Here is a 22,193-nt window from a genome sequence, read left to right on the forward strand (position 1 = left end):
ACTGTACTGTATCCCTAAATGTACCAATAAACTCAATAAAAAAAATAAAAATAAAAATAAAAAGAAATAAAAAAGAGGCCCTGTGGGGAAAATTCACTATCATTCACCAGCAACTCAGGTTAAGTGAGTCAAGACCTCAATCAAAGGGCCTGAGAATTGCTGGCTTGGAAACTTCTGTGTTGCTGTTGCTAAGAGTTTCTGGTGGGTACCAGGCTAAGAGATACCAAGGAGAGAATATTTATCATTGTTCTCATTTTAATAAAAGCTTAGGTATTGTACACTAACTGTTTAAATATTGATTTTCTCATCACTTTCCTACTTAGAATGTTCTTGAGGGTCAAGGTTCTTTTAATTTTGCAAGGATTTGACCCACAGGAAATAAAATACAACCAAGGTCCGCATGGAGTAGCAGTTTAAAATGTAATTAAACTCTGTGTATTTAAGAAGAAAAACAAATATTTCATGTATCCAATTTTAAAATTGAAAAGGATACAATCAGAGGCCATATGGCATATAAAAGAGCTGCTTTCTGAGGAGGCCTGTGAGATTTTAAAATTAAAACTGAATAGCTATTTTCATGTGATAAATTTTATAAAAAGGTCAGAGAGGGCAAGAAAGGATGAGCAAAATAGAAAAATGATGGAAAACATAGGCAAGATGAAGGAGAGGGCGTGGGAGGAAGAACTGCATCTGGAGAGAAGGGAAGGGAAGCTGGAAGAAGCCATTACACAAAAAGAACAACTGGTGTGGCACGTCAGCAACGACAGGGAAAGCACAAGACAAAAAAAAAGGAGGGGAATAAAACAGAGGGAGACAAAAGGAGAAGCAGTTTTAAGGAGAGCCAGACTTCAGAGGACTTTAGAATATGTTGGGTAAATACATTTGTCAGTGTTACTGTTCCTTTGGGCTTTGGAGAGCTGATTGCTATGGTTGCCATCTTTGGAAATTTCGCTTAGCAGTGTCAGAAAACTGGTCACTGATGATTTCAGAACTGCTTACTTCTCACAGGATTGAGTTTTTCTCAGGCAGTGGTAGATAATCCAAATAAAAATACCTAGAGTGCAAAAACAGAATGTGACACATTTGGAAGATTCTTCCTGGAAATAAGTACAGACTGGAGGAACATAAATACTTCCGGAGAAAAGGCGAAGTGGTGGCTGGGGCGGTGCACTTGCAGTCATCAAAAGCTTGATCCTGGGCTCTCTACACCCATCAATCTGGCATACGTTACCACCTCTGCCTGAGAGAGCTCCCAGCCTGACCTTTTACCCTCCCTCAAGCAAAGCACTGTGTTGCTTTTTCACCGACATCTAAATAAACATGCAAAGCCGAATATGTCTCCCTTGTTCTAACACTGCATTACTAACTGCAACATCACTGTTTTCCCAAAGCCCCAGTCCAGTCATGTTAGTCGTAGCTGATATCTTCCTCTCTTGCTTTCATCCTCCCAACCTGGGTAATTCTCCTTCTCTACTGGTAATAGATGATGAAATGCTTGGTGTCCGGCATCTTCATCTCTCTAACATACACAGACTGGTGCACTGTGTCCCTGTACCCGGCCTACCCGATCTATGAGAAATGACAGGACCCTTGGCCTCTAAGTGGCCTAGCTCAGCATTACTAGCTAAACCTCTGGAAGTACCTCGGCCTCAGAACCTAGTACAATATTTGGGTAGTTGCCCTTGGGACCAAACACTCAATTCCATTCTTTTCCCCTATGTATTCATAGAACACATCACGTATTTATTGAGTACCATTCACCATACGCCAAGTGCCATGCCACACACAGAGCGCTCCACTGCCGAGAAAGCCGAGTCACATGCCCTCAGGGACCTCACAGATTAGTGGAAAGAAAGCAAGTGAGCCAAAACTAAGACAACCAAAACTGGAAGGAAGAAGTGTCATACGGACAAAGTTCTGTGGGAATAAGAAAGAAGAGAGAACTTCCCTTCTCATTATTCATTCTCACAGTTAAAGTCACATACAGCCTCTAGTACTGGATGGCTTTATGAACCTACATCCAATGTGGTCACATAGGGCCCATGAAAAGAAAAGCACCCCTAACCCTTGAAGTTTAATTCCCTGTAGTTACTACATTGAAAATTGAAATCATTTTTTTCGCAAATTTCTCTGTTGAAGATGAAATCTGATCGAGATGCCTCCGGATTTCACATACTGTTGAGCTTCCTGATGGATTCTCAGCCTTCAGCTCCCTGCCTTGGGCTCCTACCCACTGCCTTATTTGACCCAGGGATGTAATAGGGTCAGGAGACAGAGAAGCCTGTGTGCTACTCTTGTCCACCAGCCCCACCAGTGATCCACGCAAGGGCAAACAGAGGTTCAAGGGCCTTTCAGTGTCGCAGCCCAGGCTGGCAGTATCACGGCCTGCTCAGCAAGGCAGTCTGTGGCCCAACCTCATCCTGGTTAAGGAGCCTGTTCTGGCAGAGGTTGAAATCCTTTGTGGACAGCCCAGATACCTCGGTTGGGAATGAAGTCAGGCTGAGAAGACTGCCTTGGGGGCAGGGGCGATTGGCTTTCCTGTTCTTGATGATACCCTCATTTTCATTTTTCACTAGGAGCCAGGTCTCATCCTAACACTTGACAGCATAACCTTCTCACCTTCAGCTTAGCAGTGACAATCTCTAGCTAATTTCCTACTTCCAGAGTCCTGTTCTCCAATCCAGTCTCAACAAAGAAGAAAAATAAAGGAGAGAATCCTTTCTTAGTTCATTCTTAATGCTGTTCCCCAACCTCATTGACTTTTTCTCTCAAATCTTGTTGCAGGCAAAAAGCCCTGTGGACCTGCTGGAGAGGACAGCTCACCACTCGAAGGCCCTGGACTTGGAGCAGGATGTAGGGATCATGTGTGGCTAGAGCAGGGTGGAGCTACACCGGCCAGCCTCCTGCAGTTAGTGTGGTGGCCTCAGGCCTGAGCTCCAGAGTCTAGAAAGACGAGGAAATGTGTACAGGACCTAGGCCACTTCCAGACCTGGCCCATAACACCCCCACTTCACTGGCCTGCCTCTCTGTTTCCCCCTCACCTGTTGACGTCGGACCTGCCCTGACAGCCCCTTGTTGAACATGCCAGGCCTCAGGGGGAAGCCCTCCTGGAGGAGAGCTCCACATCCTCCAGGAAGCCCTGCACTGGGATCCAGAAAAAGAGCAAAAGCTTCTGTTGTGCTACTCTGTGTGCCCTGAGCTGTGAGGGTGCCCGTTAAAGCAGCTAAGGATTCCTTAACTATTAATTTATATTTAACTATGGATATATATTTGGTAATTTGATAGAAACACATAAAAGAAAACACCAATGAAAAAAAAATGACTTTTGAGTTCACACTCTGAGATCACCTCCATTAATGTTTTGGCCCATCGACTTCCAACCCTTCACCAAGGACTACACTAACCACTGTTCACTGAGTCCTCACGAAGCAACAAGCAGCATGCCCAGCACTTTTCACGTACAGTTTCACTTAACCCTGACAAAAACCTTTAAGCACATGTCATTGCCCCCATTTTATGATTGCAGTGACTAACAACTAGATGGACAAATATGACACTGTTCTTAGTACCAGGTCTGGAAACCAGATCCAGTGTGTTCTGATTCCAAAACTGCTGTCCTCAAGTAATTCCCTTGAGCTTTTCTTTGTTGTTATTACTAAGAAAACCATGGCTCTGTTTTATTCTAATACACTCTGTTCACTTAATAGTATTTTGTGAATAATTTCCTCTGATTAAATATTCTATTTTATGGCAAACCATAATCTATTTATCCAATCATTTGGTTGGCTATTTGAGTTCAGAACTGTACATTATTATAAATAACAATATAGTGAGCGTTCATATAAACAGACTTTGGGTGCACACACCTATAAAAACTTCCTTCAGATGACCTGGAATTCTTACATTAAAAGTAATGAATAGTCGTAAGGTACTACATGTTTATTGCCATATTTTCTTACCTCAATGTTTCCCAAAGGCTAGCAGAGCAGTTGTGCACCCAGGAAACATTTGACAATGTCTGGAGGCTTTTATAGTTTTCACAGTTTGCATCTAATAGGTAGAAGTCAAAGATGCTGTTAAATACTCCATGATGCATAAGCCAACCCCTCACCCACAGCTGAGGATCACTTGGCCCAAATATCAGCAGTGCTATTGCAGAGAAACCCTGTTATGGCTTGGGTGTCAATTTGACTAGGTTAAGGGATACCTAGAAAGCTGGTAAAGCTATTTTTGGCTGGGTCTATGAGAGATATTTCCAAAGTTGTTATCATGAAACATGAGTGGGCTGGGTGGAGAGAATCAGTGTGCAATGTGGTCCAAGTTCAAAGAGAACAAAAACAGAAAATATGGAGAAAAGCTCTCTCTCTCCACCTTCCCGTATATACATGTAACTTGTATATTCTCTTCCTTTCCTATCTGTGAACACCAAAACTCCAGGCTTTCTGACCTTTAAACACCAAGATTTATATGCATGGTACTAGGGGTTCTCAGACCTGTAGCCTCAGACTAACATTTATATCATTGACTTTCCTGGTTCTAAGGCCTTAAGACTTGGATTGAGTCATGCAGTCAGTATCCCAGGGTCTATGGCTTACCCATGGCCTGTCCTACATCTCAGCTTTCACAAATGCATGAGCCAATTCTCCTAATAAATCTTTTCTCCTCTACTCAACTATGGATTGATTGATTGAGCTCTGCTGTTAGATCTTTCTCTGCAGAGAACTCTGACACACACCCTAACCCTCACAATGGCTATACCAGTGGATATCAGTCTTGAGACAAAATAGAGGCTCTTCCACAGGATTTAACAAGTACCCACTAGCTGCCAGAAGTTGTGGTAGTTACTAACTTAACATTCGAGGAAAAAAGTCAGCTCTATAATGACGACTGAAGAAAGGAAGTGGCTTGGAAGTAAATTTAGGCTTTATCTGCCAACGGGAATGGATGTTTCATTTTATATTCTCATATATTTCTGTATAATTTTGTATTACATTATTTCAATAGAACTTCCAATTTTTATACCTCACAAGGTTGCTACAATAAATGACTAATATTGCTATGTTACTACATACATAAAAGCTTGTTTTTCATCTTTAAAAATTAAAATGTCCTTCCTTAAGTAGAAAACCAAGATCTTAAATGTGAAATATCTGAATGCTGATAGTTGCTCTTTTTTTCCCAGTAGGCCTTTTTCTTCTTTAATCTAACATAACAAAATCTGAGTTTGGTTAATGGGAGGTGGAAACTGTTTCTCTGCCCTCTGTATTTTAACTTAGGCATGTTCTGAGCACCAGCTCCTTTCTATCCATTCACTGCCAGCATAAGCTAAAGGGAGGGGCCAAAGCAGAAGCTCTGCCTCTTGTTTCTTCATTTTAAAAATGGATGGCAAAGGAGAAAGGGGAGATGCCTCAGCTCCTCTCCAGAGATCCCCGGCTCTTTCCCTGCAGGGTTAATGCCTGGCACATGCACTGCCATTGACTGCTCACCTTCTCGCATGTCTGCAAAGTAATCTCAGGACTGGATCAAGAGGAGATGCTTTGGCTGACCTGAGCCTTCAAAGCTGCTGCTCAAAAAAGAAGAAATCTGACCAAGTTTCATATTTCAGAAGAAGGGGGGGGGGAGAAGGAGAGGGAGGGGAAGAAGACCAAGAAAGAGAAGGAGGACAAGGAGGGGAAAGAGGAGAAGAAGCATTAGGAGGAAGAAGAGTATGGGGACAAAGCAGAGAGGGCAGGAGGAGGAAGTCATCAGACATACTACCTGCACAGAGAACACACCCTCTCACTTGGTGGTCTTATGGCAGCAAAAGGATACAACATAAAGTGGCCACTAGAAAGAAAAGGACTATAGCTTCACTTTTCTAGAGGACTTTATGTAGAAAAGAATAAAAATCTAGAAAGATTTCCTTAGAAACTAGGGCATAATCCCAAGCCTACAGTTCTTAATTCCACTACAGCTGTTATTAAAGTTTATGTAATCGTGCACATTAATTTACCAAATACCCATAAAATTGTAAGCTCATTAAACTGTGTACAAATATTTAAATGAGAAGGGAATGCCATCTAATTTTTTAATTGAAAAAATAAAGGTTAAAATATTCTGGTAATCTGATAAAGTAGTACAGATGGCATAAATGCAAAAGAATAACATACAGCCTTAAAAATAGCATTATTTCCAAATAGAAATCATTAACAAAGCTTATCTTTTAATTAATAAATATCCAATACATTTAAAATTAAATTATTTCATGATTTCCATCCCACCTAATAGATTACTATTTCTTGGTAGATTTTTAAGTACAACCATCCTAGAAGTTTCAATTTTTATAAGACCTTATGATGATATATATGAAGCAGAATATTATTTATTCGTTACAAGAACTAAGGTTCACTTTTCATCTATCCTTTAATGTCACCCACCAGAATTTATTAGTTTACAAGTGTTTGATCCAAATGATGTCATTTTTAAAAATCCTTAAGATTCTACCAGGAAAACTTCAAATGATCAATCTGGAGATTTTATATGGGGATTTATAGCACAGAAACTCAAAATATACTTTTGTTATTACATGTTATGAAAGAAATTAGGCACATTGATTAGTTACAAAAAGAAACTCCACATACCTATGCTTGTCAAATGAAAAATGCATATAATGTCCAGTAAATCCTCATGCTTAATTTTCATTTAAAGTATCACATTACTATGTGTTTTAAAATAATCATTACCTACATATAAGGCATCATGTATGTGTGATGGTGTCATGTACATGTGCATGTTAAAATAGGTTTGTTCCAATCAGGAATGGTAAGACACACAGGCAAAGAAACGATAGTCATGAAGGAAGAAGTTTGTGCACACAGACCCTGAAAACAGGTGCACTGTACGCCACACAAGGCCACATGGGGAAGGAGCAGGGTCAGTCAGTGGGCAGAGCATGGCCCAGAGCCTCTACTGGGCTTCTCAGGGGAGGAAATGCGTGAGGCAGGGAGAGTACACTGGGGAGGTTTAGGACTGGCGAGTTGAATAATTTAGGTGGCCTCTGAGGGACAAGAGTGGTCCTTAGTGGTTGGTACCTGGTCCTTTGATAAATAAGGATGAGGGAATTTTGGCTTGGCATGTGAACACTTGATAGATGGTGGCTGGGGTGTGGGCTCTGAATTGCTGAGAGCATATACAAAAGGCGTCCTCAAAAGGAGGTCCTTTGCTCTCTTTAGGAATTAGCTAGCTTTGGGAGAGGCAGTCTCTCCAGGATGCCCCAAATGTCAAAGCGTCAAGAATACACAAAATAAGAGAATAGCCAATAGAAGTACTTCCACATTTTAGATCTAAAGTCCCTTTGCATGTGCAAGGTCTTTTCCACAGTCAGTCTGTGAACTATGGGATGTACAATGAAAAACACTAATAATGACTTCTTTGCATTTATTACTTTATCCTTTTGAAAATGTTCATATTATTTCAAGAGAATATGAGATTTCATGATATGATCCTTACAAGACACTGTAAGATAGACATAACCTAACATATCACTTTTCTAGCCGAAAAAGAATGAAGGCAAAATCGAGAACAAAAACCAAGTTCCCAATTTCAAGTCTAGAGTATGTTCTGTTACACTGTGATTTCTTTTACAGCAACATGATTAGTAAAGAACTCAATTCTCAAGCAAATTAGTTTAATTAGGCTGGTTGGGGGAAAGGTTTCATAAACTGAACCAAAGCTCTCTTCCCTCTAGGTGTGTTTGGCCCAGGCTACTACCTCTGGAGTCTCTTTGGGGATGTAGAGTATCAAGAATAAATAGAATTGCCTTGCTGAGAGAGGAGGAACATCATAAGTTCGAGGCCAACCTGAGCTACATAGTGCGTTGGAGGTCAGCTTGAACTACAGAGTGAAATCCTGTTTCAAAATCAAAACAAAACAGAAAGAAAGAATAAATAGAATTATTTGGAATGAATAAGGCAGTCAAATATCATTACCACATTTCTGAACTCTTTTGAACAGGTTTAGATCACCATGTTCCATATACCCATGAAATTTAGTGCGCAATTCAAAAAGGCTATACCTATTGGATGTGGTCTCTGCACACATCCCTAGTGAACAAACTAATAGTAAACACAGCTGTGCTGGACAGTCCTCTTTTTGCTCTGCTGACACACTTGCCACCTCTTGCTGCCTTATTCTGTGCCAGGAAGCTGGCACCTGGAAGCGGCATTGGCAGGGGGTGGAGGCAATGTTTCCCTGGCTGCTCCTTCTCTTCCGGGTCATAGTTTACCTGTAGCGGAGTTCCTCTCTGCAGGCCAGACCTCTGCCTGGGCAGACATTCTCCCACCCCCGCTCCTTTCTCCCCTCCCTCCGAGTTATATCCTCTTCTTCAGATCTAGGAGAGACAGCTCATGTGGGTGGAAAGACAAGGAGGTGTAGCAACCACCCCAATTCATTGTTGATGACTATAAGTAACAAAAGAGAAGAGAGTAGCTTTCCTCTGGGGATGGTCCCTGGACATCTAATAAGTATGAATCAAAAAAGAGTAGATTATAAATACAACCATCTTAGGAGTTTGCGTTTTTATAAGACTTTTTGAGAATATATGAAGCAGTGACTTGCAATCAATAAACCTGAAAGTGCAATGTTCCTGAAAAATAATTACAAATTTGTTCAATACAATCTCCCACAACATCCACAAGAATTTTGGAAGAAAAAATCATAATGTGTGCCAGGTCATATGCTATCAGGGGTATTTTATCTTCAAAAAGGTATACAGTCTGAAGGATGGAACCATGAAAACACTAGAAAACTCAGCTAGCCAGAGCACACTCCACCCTGTTCCCTTCTTGGAAGTTTGCAGAAGGAAGGTTATTGGTAGTTATTAGTTTTCTTAGGGTCAGGTTGTTCTCTCTAACATGCAATGAGGTAAAAGAAAAAACAAATAACCCCCTTCCAAAAAATGCAAGGAAAGTTATAGATATAGCAATGTGGTAACTTGATTAATGCAGACAAGCAGTTCCGAGAGTTCACCAGTTTTCTGGGCTTCATAAGCCCTATTTTTAAAAAATCTTCAAAACAAGGACCAAAGAATTAAAAGATATATTTAGAGGATGAATTTCCTGAGTGGTCTGTCTATTGTCTGAGTAGGCTGAATGTTTTGCTTTAGAGTCAGTCATATGAACTGACCAAGGTAGGTATCAGTGATAATCACTCGCTCAAATAAAAGATCATGCATGGAGTGTGGTCAAAGAACATGGTGAATGTTTAAAGTTTTAAAATTTATTACAGTAAAAAACACATTGACATTAGTCCTCCTGAAGATTCTCACCTTTGCTTCTAAAACATTGACCCCGTCATTCTTGTCACCTTCTGAAGAAGTTCTGGAAGTCCTGCTGTGTTACTTCTTTAGTTATGCTCTTGTGGTTGTCTTGCTTTCCTTAATTCATTCAAAATCGTTTATCTTTCATGGTAATTTTAACTTTGGGGAGGAGGCAAAAGTCACACAATGCCAGATCCAGTGACAGATGAGTGACATCACACTGTAATATTTTTAGAAGAGTTCCTTCCCATTGGATCATACTAGGTGGAAACATTCACCATATTTTTCTATCACATCTCACAAATACACTTATTAAAAAAGGACTTCCAGAACTGTTTTAAAAAATGGCAAGAACAAGGAGATAAGTGTGTATGAATGGAAGAGTATTTAGGGGATTAGTGACAAGTATCTTGTTTTATTTAAACATTTACTGTATATTTTCATCACCCTTGTACAAGGTCCTTTGTAGGATCTACTGCAGCATAATAAAGTGGGGAAGTCATGATTTAGATCTCAAAATGCTCACACTGAAGTGATTGTTTAAGACAAGTATTCAAACAATTATACTTCTTAGAAAGTATAACAGGCACATTAAAGTACCACAGCTCCAAGGAGAGAAAAATCATGTCCAGTTTGGGTGGAACAAAGTGGGAATTGGCAAGAGTTTCTTGCAGATGGACTTTAAAAGGTGAGAGGTTTAGGTTGAAAGAGTAAAGGAGAAAGCAAAGGGACAGAGGAGAGTGGGCATACAGGAGTTAGTGGTCAGGAGAGTCCTCCCCAGGAGTGCTGGGCATGAAGCTTCTGCAGGCCACAGATCTCAGCTTGAATCCCAGCTCCCTCCCTTAGCTCCTGAGTCCCTTTAAGCAAATTACTTAATTCCCGCTAATCTTGGTCTCCTCCTTTACAAATGAGGGATTTTTAGGAGGATCAATAGACAAAATGCTTGCTAGTAAGCTAATTCCTGGCTCATAGTCAGTACTCCAAGAACTAGGTTATTGTTAATCAAGAGGAGAACTTACTTCTACTTACTATTAAGTGTAATTGAGTCATTCTTTCATTCAAGGGAAAAAGATTTCTTGTCCTAAATTTTCAACAACTTAATACTATGTTTTATGATAGGAAACACAATTTATCATTAATATGTGAAATCACAGTTTAGTTGAAAATAACCAATTAATAAGATAGCCTTGGAATTAGAGAAAGTACCTTTTTTTAATGCCAGGAAACTTTCTGTACTATTTTAATTCTAAAAAATAAATAAATTTAGCCTTAGTGTCTATAAATGACCAGGAACCAAAGTTTCTTCTAAAATATTGGAAACCCAGCCGACTCTTTTTATGATTAAACTGCATTTTTTATGATTCAAATTCTGCTTAGAAAAAGAATGTGGTTACTCTGCAAATATTACTCTTAAAATAAGTGACTAAAGTATCTGTACCTCAAAGATCTTGTTGACTTTCCTACAAAACAGCTCAAAGCTGTTTCAGAGAAGAACTTCATATGCCTCCTGCATACCATATTAAACATGAAATGCTAGTGTCCAAACTAACCCCACCTTGCAAATAAACAGGTGGCCAAAACCTCATGAACCCAAATAAATTGGTCAGATTAGTTAGCATTTAGTTTATTGGCTAAGAAAAATTAAGTTAACCTTAAGTTACCTCTCCAGGATTCTGCAGAAACTGTATTTTTCTGCAATCTGTCCTCACATACAAAGTAGCATATGCACCTTGTCATTGTGTTTATCACCATCATGTGTCTGTCGGGAAGAGGGGCTGAACTAGCAAAAGTTTCCTGCTACAACCCTAAAATTTCTGGCTTTGGACTAGTGAACTTGTTTATGAGCTTCAGGGAATTTTTTACACACTGTGTGCAAATGAAACTTCTTATAAAACTAGGCTTGAAATGGGGTCAACATTTACATGATACACAGATCTCCACAGCTCAATCACAAGACTCTGGAACGCATCCATCAGCACTACTGCATTTGGGATGGAAATACTTTTATTGTTGAATTTACTCAATATCTAAAAGTAATTCCATTCCATGCTAATGCTTTTAATGTATTCTTTTCAATGGTGATTATTTTAAAACAAGATTAAAAGTGAAATTCAATGAAAATGACTTATTAAGTATCACTATTGTATTAGTTACTATATAACAAATACAGGCATGTCCGTATAGTACAATATATACTTAAACAAAAATAGTGCATGTTTCTTTTGTTTTCCTTCTCCTCTCAAAGACAAGTGATGAGCTCTCCCTTATATCATAGAAGGCACAATACGACTTGCATAGGCAAAGATCATCCGAAAGATCATCAAAAGTAGTCCTGGGAAAGGGATGCAAAGTATAGAAATAGAAAAGCCTATTCAGCCATTGAATTTTCATGCCATATAATTTAATTAGGACGGAGCTGAGGCCAAGTGAAGGGCTGCAGTAGACACAAGGCTGGAATAAAATTAATGAATCCATCCTAGACTCAACAGGACTCATAATCTGGGTCAGGGCCGCAGCCCCAGGAGCGTGTGCCAATGCAGTTGGTGAGGGAAGGGGTTACTTGAAATTAATGCAGCTTTGTGTGAAATTCTTACAACTTCTATCTTTGAATTTGTGCTTTGAAGGTTAAGTCCAATTGGACAAATGAGTTTGAGCCTAGAGCCTAAAGGCTTGGCTCACATTCAATCTGCCCTCCAGTTCTCAGCCCAGAACTGGTTTCTGGGCATCTGATCCCTGCCCCCTAGTGGTCGAAATCCCACACCACCTCCCTTCTGACCTCTCCTGTGAGACCAGCAGCAAACAGGTCACATGTGTTGGGGGGAGAGGCCCACACCCCACGTCTGCCATTGCCTTTTGCTCCTGCAAGGGGTCGGGGTGTGGATCTTGGGAGTCAGGCCCATGTCCTACACCATCTCTGGCTGGTGCACGGTTGTGATCATCTCTACCCAGAGCTGGCAGCACCAGGGCACGTTCAACTCAGGAGAGGGCCTCTCACCACTCCAGTGAAGACACCAATAATTTCCTCCTTGTAATCGCTTAGGAGTTCCAGCCTGGAGGTTGCTATGGTTCAGAAAGCAGATTCTTAGGAAAGGCAGACTGACTTCTTCAGCCCCAGCGGGAGCCTCCCTTCTCTTTTCACAATCGGCCCTACTAGTTACATAGCTGGACCTACTTACAATTCTTTCCCCTTAACTGTACTACTTTAGTTAGTTCTTCATTATGGCATCATGATGAACTCCTAATTATTTTCCCTCTTCTTCCCTGCTCAATTCATTCAGCCATTGTGAACAAATTACCTAAAACACCACTTTGATCATGCTAAGATGCTTTCAGGAATCCTGCGGCCTACTGTTGACAAACTCTTCAGCCAAGTGTTCATGGTCCTTCCTTCTTTTGCATACTCCAGCTATAATACATGTAATAATTTCACCAAATTAAAGCACTCGTCATCTCCTTTTCATACCTTACACTTGCTCATCACTTTGTCTCTGCTAAAACCATTTGCAGTATCTGCTTTGCTTCCCCTTGCTTCATAACCATCTCAACCTGGAAAATCTAACTCTTCTTACAGCTTGAGTGGCACCGATGAAGTCTTCCATCATAAACAAAGTCACATGGTGAATCCAGTCTTCTCTAAGTGTAATACCATTTAGTTTTGTCTTTCAAGTACGGCTTGTTTTGGGCTTTCTGGGTAGAGTACATTGCCCTCCGCTGTAAGCCCCTGGAGGACAAGAAGCATGTCCTCTCACCTTTGTACATCCAAAAGCTTCCCACTGGGGCCCTGGGTGTACCGGGCTCTCAGTGCCTGTCTTCTGGGTCTGATGAACAAATGAATCTGCTGTGTAAACAGATCAGGTCTTCTGAAAGCCTAGCACACCTGGAACTCTGCTGCATCATCCCTTCCCTCTTCTCCCTTCACCTAACAAAACATCCTGCTGCTTTTCAGACCCAAGCCCATCAAACACCTGTGTCATCATTATCAACACTAACACAAATTCAGCTCACACTTTTTATTAGTGTTTAAAGTATTATATTCTGATGTTTAGAATATGTTCAAAGAGAACACCTGCTACTTGAGTGCTCTTATTTTCAACCTCTTGAGGGCAATTTATTCATTACTATATGAAAGTGAACTGTTTAATAACTTATAACTGTCAGGGAGAAAAGGTAAATTGTAGTCACTCTCATCATGCTGGATACTTGAAATTAATTTGTTTTTCCACTTGTAATTATTAATCTCCTAATTTCAAGTCTACTTTAGCACTAATTAAGAAAAATAATGAAATAAACAGAGGGGGATTTTTGTTGCCAAAGTTTCATTCATTGAAATTAGTATTTTATTAAATATTCTATGCTTGATTCAGAATGCAAGTGAATTATCACAATTTCATAAATGTCTGCAATGCCTTTCTCTTGCTCAGATTATGAGCCCCCAACAAATAAGATCATTAATCCATCAAACAATTAAACTTTAAAATTCTGTGTGATAAAAACTTAATCTCCTGAAGGAAAAAGTACACTAATGAAATTAAAGCAGGAACACCTTTAAAATACACTGTATTACTTTACAAAAAGCTATGTAATTTTTAATTTTTACATAGAAACATCAAGATGATTATATACATGATCTGAATTAAAATCCATTATAATAAAAACATGCATTTGGAAGATTGTCACATTCCATTCAGAGGAATCTGTAAGCAGGCAATGGAGAGAACAAGGGGGAAAGGGACGCTAGAACTGGGGAAACATTACACATGTTAATGTACAACATTAACACAATTCTGTAGAAAATTCATATTGCATGAATTTCTAAAAGGAACAAAATGTAGAACTTTTTATAGACTAGGTAGGACATGGTTGGGAGTTAGTAGCCACATTTAGGAGAATCTTAAGTGGAGAGTGAAGGCATAGCTATTTCTATATTCCTTGTATGTAAACTTGGCTCTAAAATACTTAATTTAAGGATAGCCTATGGCTCAGGGAAAGATTAGGACGGTTAGAACGTACTGAGTTCCCACCACAGACCCAGATAAGGAGAAAGAACACTAGCAAACACTAGGTATGATCATCATAGACTAGTACCACTTCTTGAGTAACTGCCCTCAGCCAGGTGCTATTTCAAGGGCTTCAATGCATTATTTCATTTTATCTTATCAATAAGTCTTGCTGGCTAGGTGTTATTATTTTCCTTTTGTGGATAGGAAAATCGAGACACAGAGACAAAGAATTCTTCCTCTGTCACAACAATGACAACAGCAGTATAGCAAAATAAAGAAAAAGGCAGTTTTATTGAAGAATTGTACCATGAATAAAATTAAGAAAAACACCACCAAATTAAAAATGCCTAATTACACCATAGAAGCCACAAAAGGAAGAGAAAAGGAACTTTCTATCCAGGCTAAATGATAGCAAGGTGAACCAAGATCTTAAGCCCCCATGGCACAAAAAAAAGGCACTTCTTGCCTTTTTTGAGCCCTCCAAAAACCCAGTCTTCCTTATAGCATCACACTAACCTAGGGGAAGCGGGGTGGGGACTCCCTTTTCCCAATGTCAGAGTCCAGATATTAAAAGGCAAGTTTACTTTACTCTCTGTCTGCACCGTAAGGATAGAGCTCACAGGGAGCAACAGCTGCTGGAAATATGATTTTCACCCTCTGTGCTAACACCCACAGCCACAATTCTAGGCAGCAGGAAGAAAAGTTAAGTGCCAAAGAGGTCAAGAATTATGCTCTAGAAGAAAGGGCAGTATATGAACAGCATTAAATAAAAGTTAGGAGTTAAGAGAGGGTAGTTAGAAAGCTATAGAAATAAGAGGAAAAAATCAATTGGGAATGAACTAAAAAAAGCAAATGCAATTAAAAAAAAAAAAAAAAAAAAAGACTGAAGCTCCAAGCTTTAATAAGTACCATCCAACTTGGAAGGGATTTTTTTTTGTAGTCCAAACACACAATAAGGATGTAGAACTACTGCAACAGCAAAACAATTATTAACACCTTACCAATATTTTACAGAATATTCAACTTATCAATTATTAAATTATTTTATTTTTCCCCATAGCTTTCTTAAGATTGTAAAGAAATATACACTTGTTGCAAATCATTAATTGGTTCTTAGACCTAAACCAAAAAATTCTTCAGGAAAGATATAATATATAGTGCACCTAATGTATAACAAAAGGGTAACAAAAATATCATTTTGACAGGCATCCCTTGGTATTTAAAGGATTTTGTTGACAGACATCTCACAAAAATATGACATTACTTTAGTCAATTTTCTATGTAAACTAGTAAACTTTCAGATGAAATAGGGAAAATTTTACAATTACTGTCCTTGCCAACCATTTTTACTGTTCTGATCAACAGCAACCAAATTCTCAAGAGGCATAAACCTCCATGAGACAACTGGAAGAAGTGGTCATCAAATAACCACAAACACTGATAATCAAGGATAAGAAGTTTAATTCTTAGGATCTCTGAAGAAGTCTGGTAGAAAGTGACATCCAGCTTCATTGTGTCCAGTAAGTAGATATTGAAAAAAATTAAACCTGACTGGCTTTCAGATCTAATAACAAGTTCCAATCCCTGAAAAAAATGCAAGGTTATGAAAACTACACAAATGCATGTTGTGTTTTTTCCCATGTCAAACAGGCATGTTTACCCTCTGATTGTCTCTGGAGCTGCTACAACTTTATCAGTATTTTTGTATGTTTTGCAAGCTAAAACACTACTTGCTGAGTCCTGTTAAAAGCCAACAATAGGTAATGTATACAAACCCAAATATAACTAGCGCTTCCATTTGTTCAACCTCTCCAAACTCAACAATAGAAACAATTACATAGATGCTACAATGGCACAAATAGATCAGAGGCCCTATTCCTCTCTGACTTTCTTTTTCTTTACCTCTTCTTTCCTACCTTGGACCCCATGAAAGATTAAGCTAGAGAGGGGTAGGGAAGTACTTGGGTATTCTTTTCCCTTTCCAACCTTAAATTGGAAAATAAAGAAGCATTATGGTCCCTCAAAACAACAGAGATAACAAAATACCCATTTTCCTCAGATTTAATCCTGGAAATCTGGAGCAGACATGCTCTTTTACCTGTTCACAACTGTACTCTAAAGCCATAAACTAATATTCTTAATGAGAGAGTATTTTTGTAGAGAAACACGTGGTATTCCTGTATAACATATGCACTTCCCATAAGCCACTGTGTGTCAGGAAAACACCATTACATCAAAGATGCTATTACAACGTTCTAACCAGTCTAAACTTAGATGAAATTTAAATAGCAAGATTATACTGAGAAGAGTCTCAGTTAATGGTATTCCTCAATGCCATGTGATAATGGAAGGCTTGGCTCCCATGCCAGAGGACTAGGGGAAGACAGGACAATGCAAAGTCCTACCTGGTAGGCATCAGGAATGTTGACAGTTTCTCCATGCTCCCCGACATAGCCAATGATGCCTTTGCCCCAGGGGACCTGCACCTCATTTGAGTTCTCTGTGCTGCTGCAAGGAAGCAGTGGGGTTCCTGCATGCACATCAAAGAACTTGGAGACCAAGCTCTTCTTGCCAGCGGCTGCCCCTTCCACTAGGAAGAGAGAGCAGCGGTCAGCATCCACCATGAGACAGACAAAGATGAGGATCTTGTAGCTCAGGCTGGTGAGGTCAAGGTCATTGGAGATGTCTTTGACCAGTTCCAGGAAGAACTGCCGCTCGTTATGCTTTTTGAGGTGGCACTTGTAGTCGATGGCCGGAGGGGGATACTGAGGCAGATTCACCCTGGACTCCAGCAGGGCACTGAGGATGTGAGCTGTGGTGGGGGGCAGAGAGCTGGCCTTCCGGAGAAGTGCCCTCCGCCGGACACTGCTCAGGGGCTCCTGGGCCCGGGAGGTCACTTGTTCATCGTAGGTCCTGTTCACGTGGATGGCCTTGGAACGGGCAAAGCTCTTCCTCAGCTCCTTCTGAGAAGCTCTCCGCTGCAGGTTCCCATCGCCCTGGCAGCCACTGGCCCAGCAGGGACTCAAGGGAACCCTGCCACCGTCCCCACCTCCAGGAGCGGGCTGGCTGCTTGGAGAGCCATCTGGTCCAGTGCTGCCACCAAGGCTGCTCCCGCCTCTGCCACTGCCATGGGCCACACTGCCCGTGTCAGCCAGAGCAGGCCTCGAGTCCGGAGCGCCCTGACCCTGACTGTGTCTCTGCAGCCACTTCTCCACCAACTCCTGCTTCCCCTTGCGCATCAAGTAATCTTCAAACAACTCTGGGTGCCGGTCCAGGAAAGTTTCCACCTCCCCGAAGTTCAGGCGGAAGCTTGTCATGGTCCCTAGCACCACTCACCTGGGCTTTCTACCCTTGGACCAAAGGTTTACCTGCCCCGAGGAGGAGGCCTCTAGCTGTTCCTGCACATACTTCCCCGCGACAGCATCCACAGCTCGATGCCACCTCCCCTAACAGCCCGAGATTGTGCCCTAGCCGTGGAATCCCAGCCGGAGGAGTCCGGTCCTTCTCTGGCTCGGAGTGGCTGGCACCGGCCCTACCCCTTGTCCAACTACTCCTGCTCAGCACAGGTGCCCGGCCCTGAGCTGCCGCTGCGGCCGCCACCGCTCCAGTCGTGGAAACTGAAGCTACAGCTGCTCTCGCTCCTGCTGGCTGCCGCCGCTGCTCCGCCGCCGCTGGAACCAGCTGAGTGGACCACAGTGAGAGGGAGGTCGGGCAGGACACGCCCCCGAGAGCGGCACGGAGCTGGAGGGAGTTCGGGAGGAGGAGGAAGGCTCCGACGAGCCAAAGTCCACCGCCGGGCTGCCAGACAGTTCCTGGAAGAGGCTCTGGATCGCCAGTCTGTGCTGGGAACGAGGCGGACTCTGGATTGGAACTGGATAAGAAAGCGAAAAAGCACCTAGTTTCTTTCTCCTCCTTCCTCACCTCCCAGTCTTCCCCTTCCCCACCCCTTAATTCTTTGGCTATTGAGAGTCCCCTGGGGGCCCAGTGAGTGCCCTGCTACGAAGAAGTGTTGATGTTTTGCAAGAATCAGAACCCAGACGCCAACTCCAAGGAAAAAGGGGATGCTCAGAGGCAGACAGGCTTATTTTTCTGGGATGGGACTGTGGACTGTTAGTTCTCAGGATTCCTGGGACTGCCCAGTACTTTGTGGGTGTTCAGTAAATATTAATGGAATTGGATTTCCCTGAAATTACCAAATAAAGTTTCCCAAGTGAGCAATGCATGACTTTAACGAAATTCACAGATGGAGTGAGTGTGTGTGTGTGTGTGTGTGTGTGTGTGCGCGCGCGTGTGTTTAGAAAACACAGTGACTTGGATTAGGGTCCCAGCCTAGTAAGGTCTTATAACACAGTGAACTTGAAGGCCTTAGGGGACATCCTTCCAGTCAGTCCCACACACTGGATAGTTGTCTTCATGAATTACTTGCCATCTCCTCTTTTTTCTCCATTCCATCTCTTAGGGCCACTAATGCTTTCTTTACTCTCAATGTCCGGGGCTTTTGTACACAGATTTCTCCTCTGTTGGGGAGGCCATTCTTTCTCCCGCCCTGGAGATGCTTTGGATCAGGTTAGTCAGTTGGGTGGGGTGGGGGGATCAGGTTTCCCTTAAGCCTTTTCTGAGGCCAGCGGCTAAACCAGGTGATTAGCCAGGAAAGAGAAGCAGCTTGATGACACTTTCTTGAAGCCCAGGGGTTCTTTTGCAGCAACACAAAAGCAGATGGAGAAGTGGGGACAGCAGGCCAATCCAGGCTGTCAGGCGATGCGGGGAATAACAAAGAGCTGCAGAGGAGGCAGGTCCAGCCTTCTGTGGTGCCTCCAAGTGGCAGAAACAAACATAACTTCAAAGTTGATAAAGCTTACTCCCAGAAAGTATCTTAAGAGCCAAGCAGACAAGGTGTATCGAGCACTTGTTCTGAGTTGATCACTTTATAGTAAGAGCAATGTAATTCTTTTAACAGACACATTTTACAGGTGGGAAACCTCTTACCTGAGGCATACAGTCCGTCCATGCCAGAGCTGGGATGCTTATCATTTAGCTTGGCTCCAGAATGAGGCTCACTCTTAGCCATGTCACTGGATTGTCTTTCATCCTTGTCAGTTGCATACTATCTGCACTGCAGGTACTAAGTTAAAATGTTCTCTGCACACCCCCCTGACAGTACGAGGAAAAGCAGAGGCAGAAAGAGAGGCACTTGTTCAAAAACTTCAAATTCTTAGATTAATCAGCAAGCCAAAGGGCATGGCCTTGGCACTGAACACAAGTGTGAATACAACAAAGATCTGCCTTCAGGGGGCTTACATTATAGTAGGAACACAGCCAGAAAATCAATGTATAGAGTAAGAGAATATCAAGGAGAAGCACTATGCATGCAGAAAAATAACCCTTGGTGATACGTTTGATACAGAAACGGGGTGGAGGAAAAACCTCTCTGAGGAGGGGACACCTGAACAGAGATGTGATGGGAATGAGCAAATGCTTTGTTAATATCTGGAACAAGAATGTGCTAGGTGTGGGAAGCAAGTGCTACAGTTGTGAACTGATATCTGTTTGAACATTTCAGAAACAGCAGGAGGCCAGTTAGGAGACAGGGACCCAGGCATACAATACTGGTAGTTTGGAGCCAATGGCTAATAAGGTGAGCCGTGATGAACTAAATGGGAAAATGCTTAGCACTGTCCCCAGCAGAGAGAAAATATTCAGTAACTGGTAGTTAACCTACTACTTTATTTTTATCATCATTAACCTAATGCAAGAGTATGTGGAAACCTCAATGCATGGGATCCTATTTCTGGTCATGTGAGTGATCTACCAGTAAAGACAGTTAATGGTATGCTGGAACTGGCTCATAGGGACTCATAAGATCCTATTTTAGCCTGTTTCCAATTCTACATTCAGTCACATCATGTATCTTGAAATCAGCCACAATGGAAATGTTTGCACTGTGGAAATCAACAAATGTTCCTACTCAGAATTTTTTTGATACACTACCAGTTGTTAAATCATTACCGTAATTAAGAGGAAACAATCTAAATGTCCAATAATTAATGAATGTATAAGTAAAATGTGGCATATCCATACAGTGAAATATTATTCAGCCATAAAAAGGAATGAAGTACTGATACATGCTATAAGTTTGCTAAACCTTAAAAGTATTATGCAAAGTAAAAGAAACCACTCACAAAGGATTACATGTTGTATGATATCATTTATATGAAATGTCATGAGACAGAAAATTCATTATTTTCTGGATGAAATACAAGTAGAATAAGAGTAGAGGTTTTGATTTTTTTGGAGGGAAGGTAATATAAATGTCCTACAATTGTGGTGGTGGTTGCAATCTGCAAATATGTTAAAGTTCATTGAGATATATGTTATGGCTTGTGTTTAGATGTCCTCTCAAGCCTCAGGCAGTCATAGGTGGGGCTTTTTCAGAGGTGGCCAGATTTAGAGGGTGTGACTGATTTATGATACAATGCTAAGATTAAAGGTGCGAGGATTAAGGCTGAATGATTATTAAATCAGCTCACTGGTTTGGCACCTGCCATAATCTCATTAGAGTATAAAAGGGGCAAAAAGAACCTACTAAGGTCTCCTCTTTGCTTGCTTTGCTACCTTCTGCCCACCATGAACTGCTTCTTCTTTGTGATGCCTGTCTGCCCTGCTGTCTTGCCTTGAAGCCAGATGATTACGGACTGAAACTTCTACAAACTGTGAGCCAAATAAACCTTTCCTCTTTTAATTTTGGGTGTTGGGTATTTTGTCTCAGCAATGAGAAAAGTAAGACAATATACTTTTTTGTTTGTTTGTTTGTTTTTTTGAGACAGGGTCTCACTATGTAGTTGAGACTGACCTGGAACTCACTATGTAGCCAGCCTGGTCTCGAACTCACAGTAATCCTCCTGCCTCAGCCTCCCGAGTGCTGGGATTATAGGCATGCACCACCATGCCCAGCAACAATATACATTTCAAATGAGCAAACATAAGGGTATGTAAATTATATCTCAATAACACTGTTATAAAGCATCAACAAAACCATTCAGCAACTAGTAAATGTACAATGGCTCTGTTGTACATGGTGGTGAGAAAAACATTGAATATTCTCAAGAAAGGAGAGAAGTGGACCAGTTCTGGGCTGACTGGCAACAGAAGATTTAAGAAATAGACATTTCCATGTACTTATTACACAAGCACTAGTATTTACAATGTTCCAGGCTCTAAACAGAAAAGAAGACCAAGATAAGATCTCTGCATGGACCTGGGATTTAGTTCAGTGGTGCCATCGCCTGCCTCAAAAGCGCAAGGTCTGAGTTCGATCCCCAGTACAAAAACAGAAAAGATCTCTGCATTTGATGGAGGTCCTCAGTTGACAGCACCAAGAGAAGTGGGAGCAGAGAATACTCAGAAGGATGGGGGAAGCAGTAAAGGAGATGTGAGAACAGAATTTAGCATTTCTGACTTGTTTCTAATTGGCTTCAAGCCTTGTTCTCTGCTTGGCACAAGAGGTCATTAAGGGAGTTAGTGGCTGGGGAAGAGAGTAAGAAGGTGACAGAAGATATTCCAGAGTTTCCATTTCATTCTTATTTTCAGTCCATAGAATGGTATGTGTATTAGTCATAGCCTCAGCAGGAGACAGAACACATTCAACTGATTCTAGAGAATTAATTTACAAAGGGACTAATGAAAGGGTAGAGTATGCATAAACAACAGGGATAATGAAGAAACCTGGAATTCTAAGCAACAAAGTCACCACCCCTATACCTGATGGGAAGAGAGGGAGAAAGATTTCCAGTTCTCAGAAGGAGAGAGCTTTATGTAGTGAACAATGTTTGAGGGGAGCAGTGATAACCTGTAAAAAGTATGGGCAGCTCAAGTGGACCTCAAAGAGGTCTATCAGGGAT

The 22,193-nt window shown here is 41.3% G+C and overlaps 1 protein-coding gene across 1 annotated transcript in view; it reads right to left on the minus strand.

Moving 5' to 3' along the window:
- The window catches only part of LOC117283430 (dual 3',5'-cyclic-AMP and -GMP phosphodiesterase 11A-like), a 43,507-nt gene extending 25,374 nt beyond the window's left edge, over window positions 1-18,133 (minus strand). Inside the window, exon 1 of the mRNA XM_033756360.1 lies at window positions 16,701-18,133. Coding sequence (XP_033612251.1) covers window positions 16,701-17,612 — 912 coding nt within the window. The 5' untranslated portion in view covers window positions 17,613-18,133. The remainder of the gene's footprint in view (window positions 1-16,700) is intronic.
- Window positions 18,134-22,193: the final 4,060 nt, after the last annotated feature.

This window comes from Fukomys damarensis, unplaced genomic scaffold (genome assembly GCF_012274545.1).
Source record: "Fukomys damarensis isolate Sample0158 unplaced genomic scaffold, DMR_v1.0_HiC HiC_scaffold_26, whole genome shotgun sequence".
Classification (NCBI taxonomy): domain Eukaryota; kingdom Metazoa; phylum Chordata; class Mammalia; order Rodentia; family Bathyergidae; genus Fukomys; species Fukomys damarensis.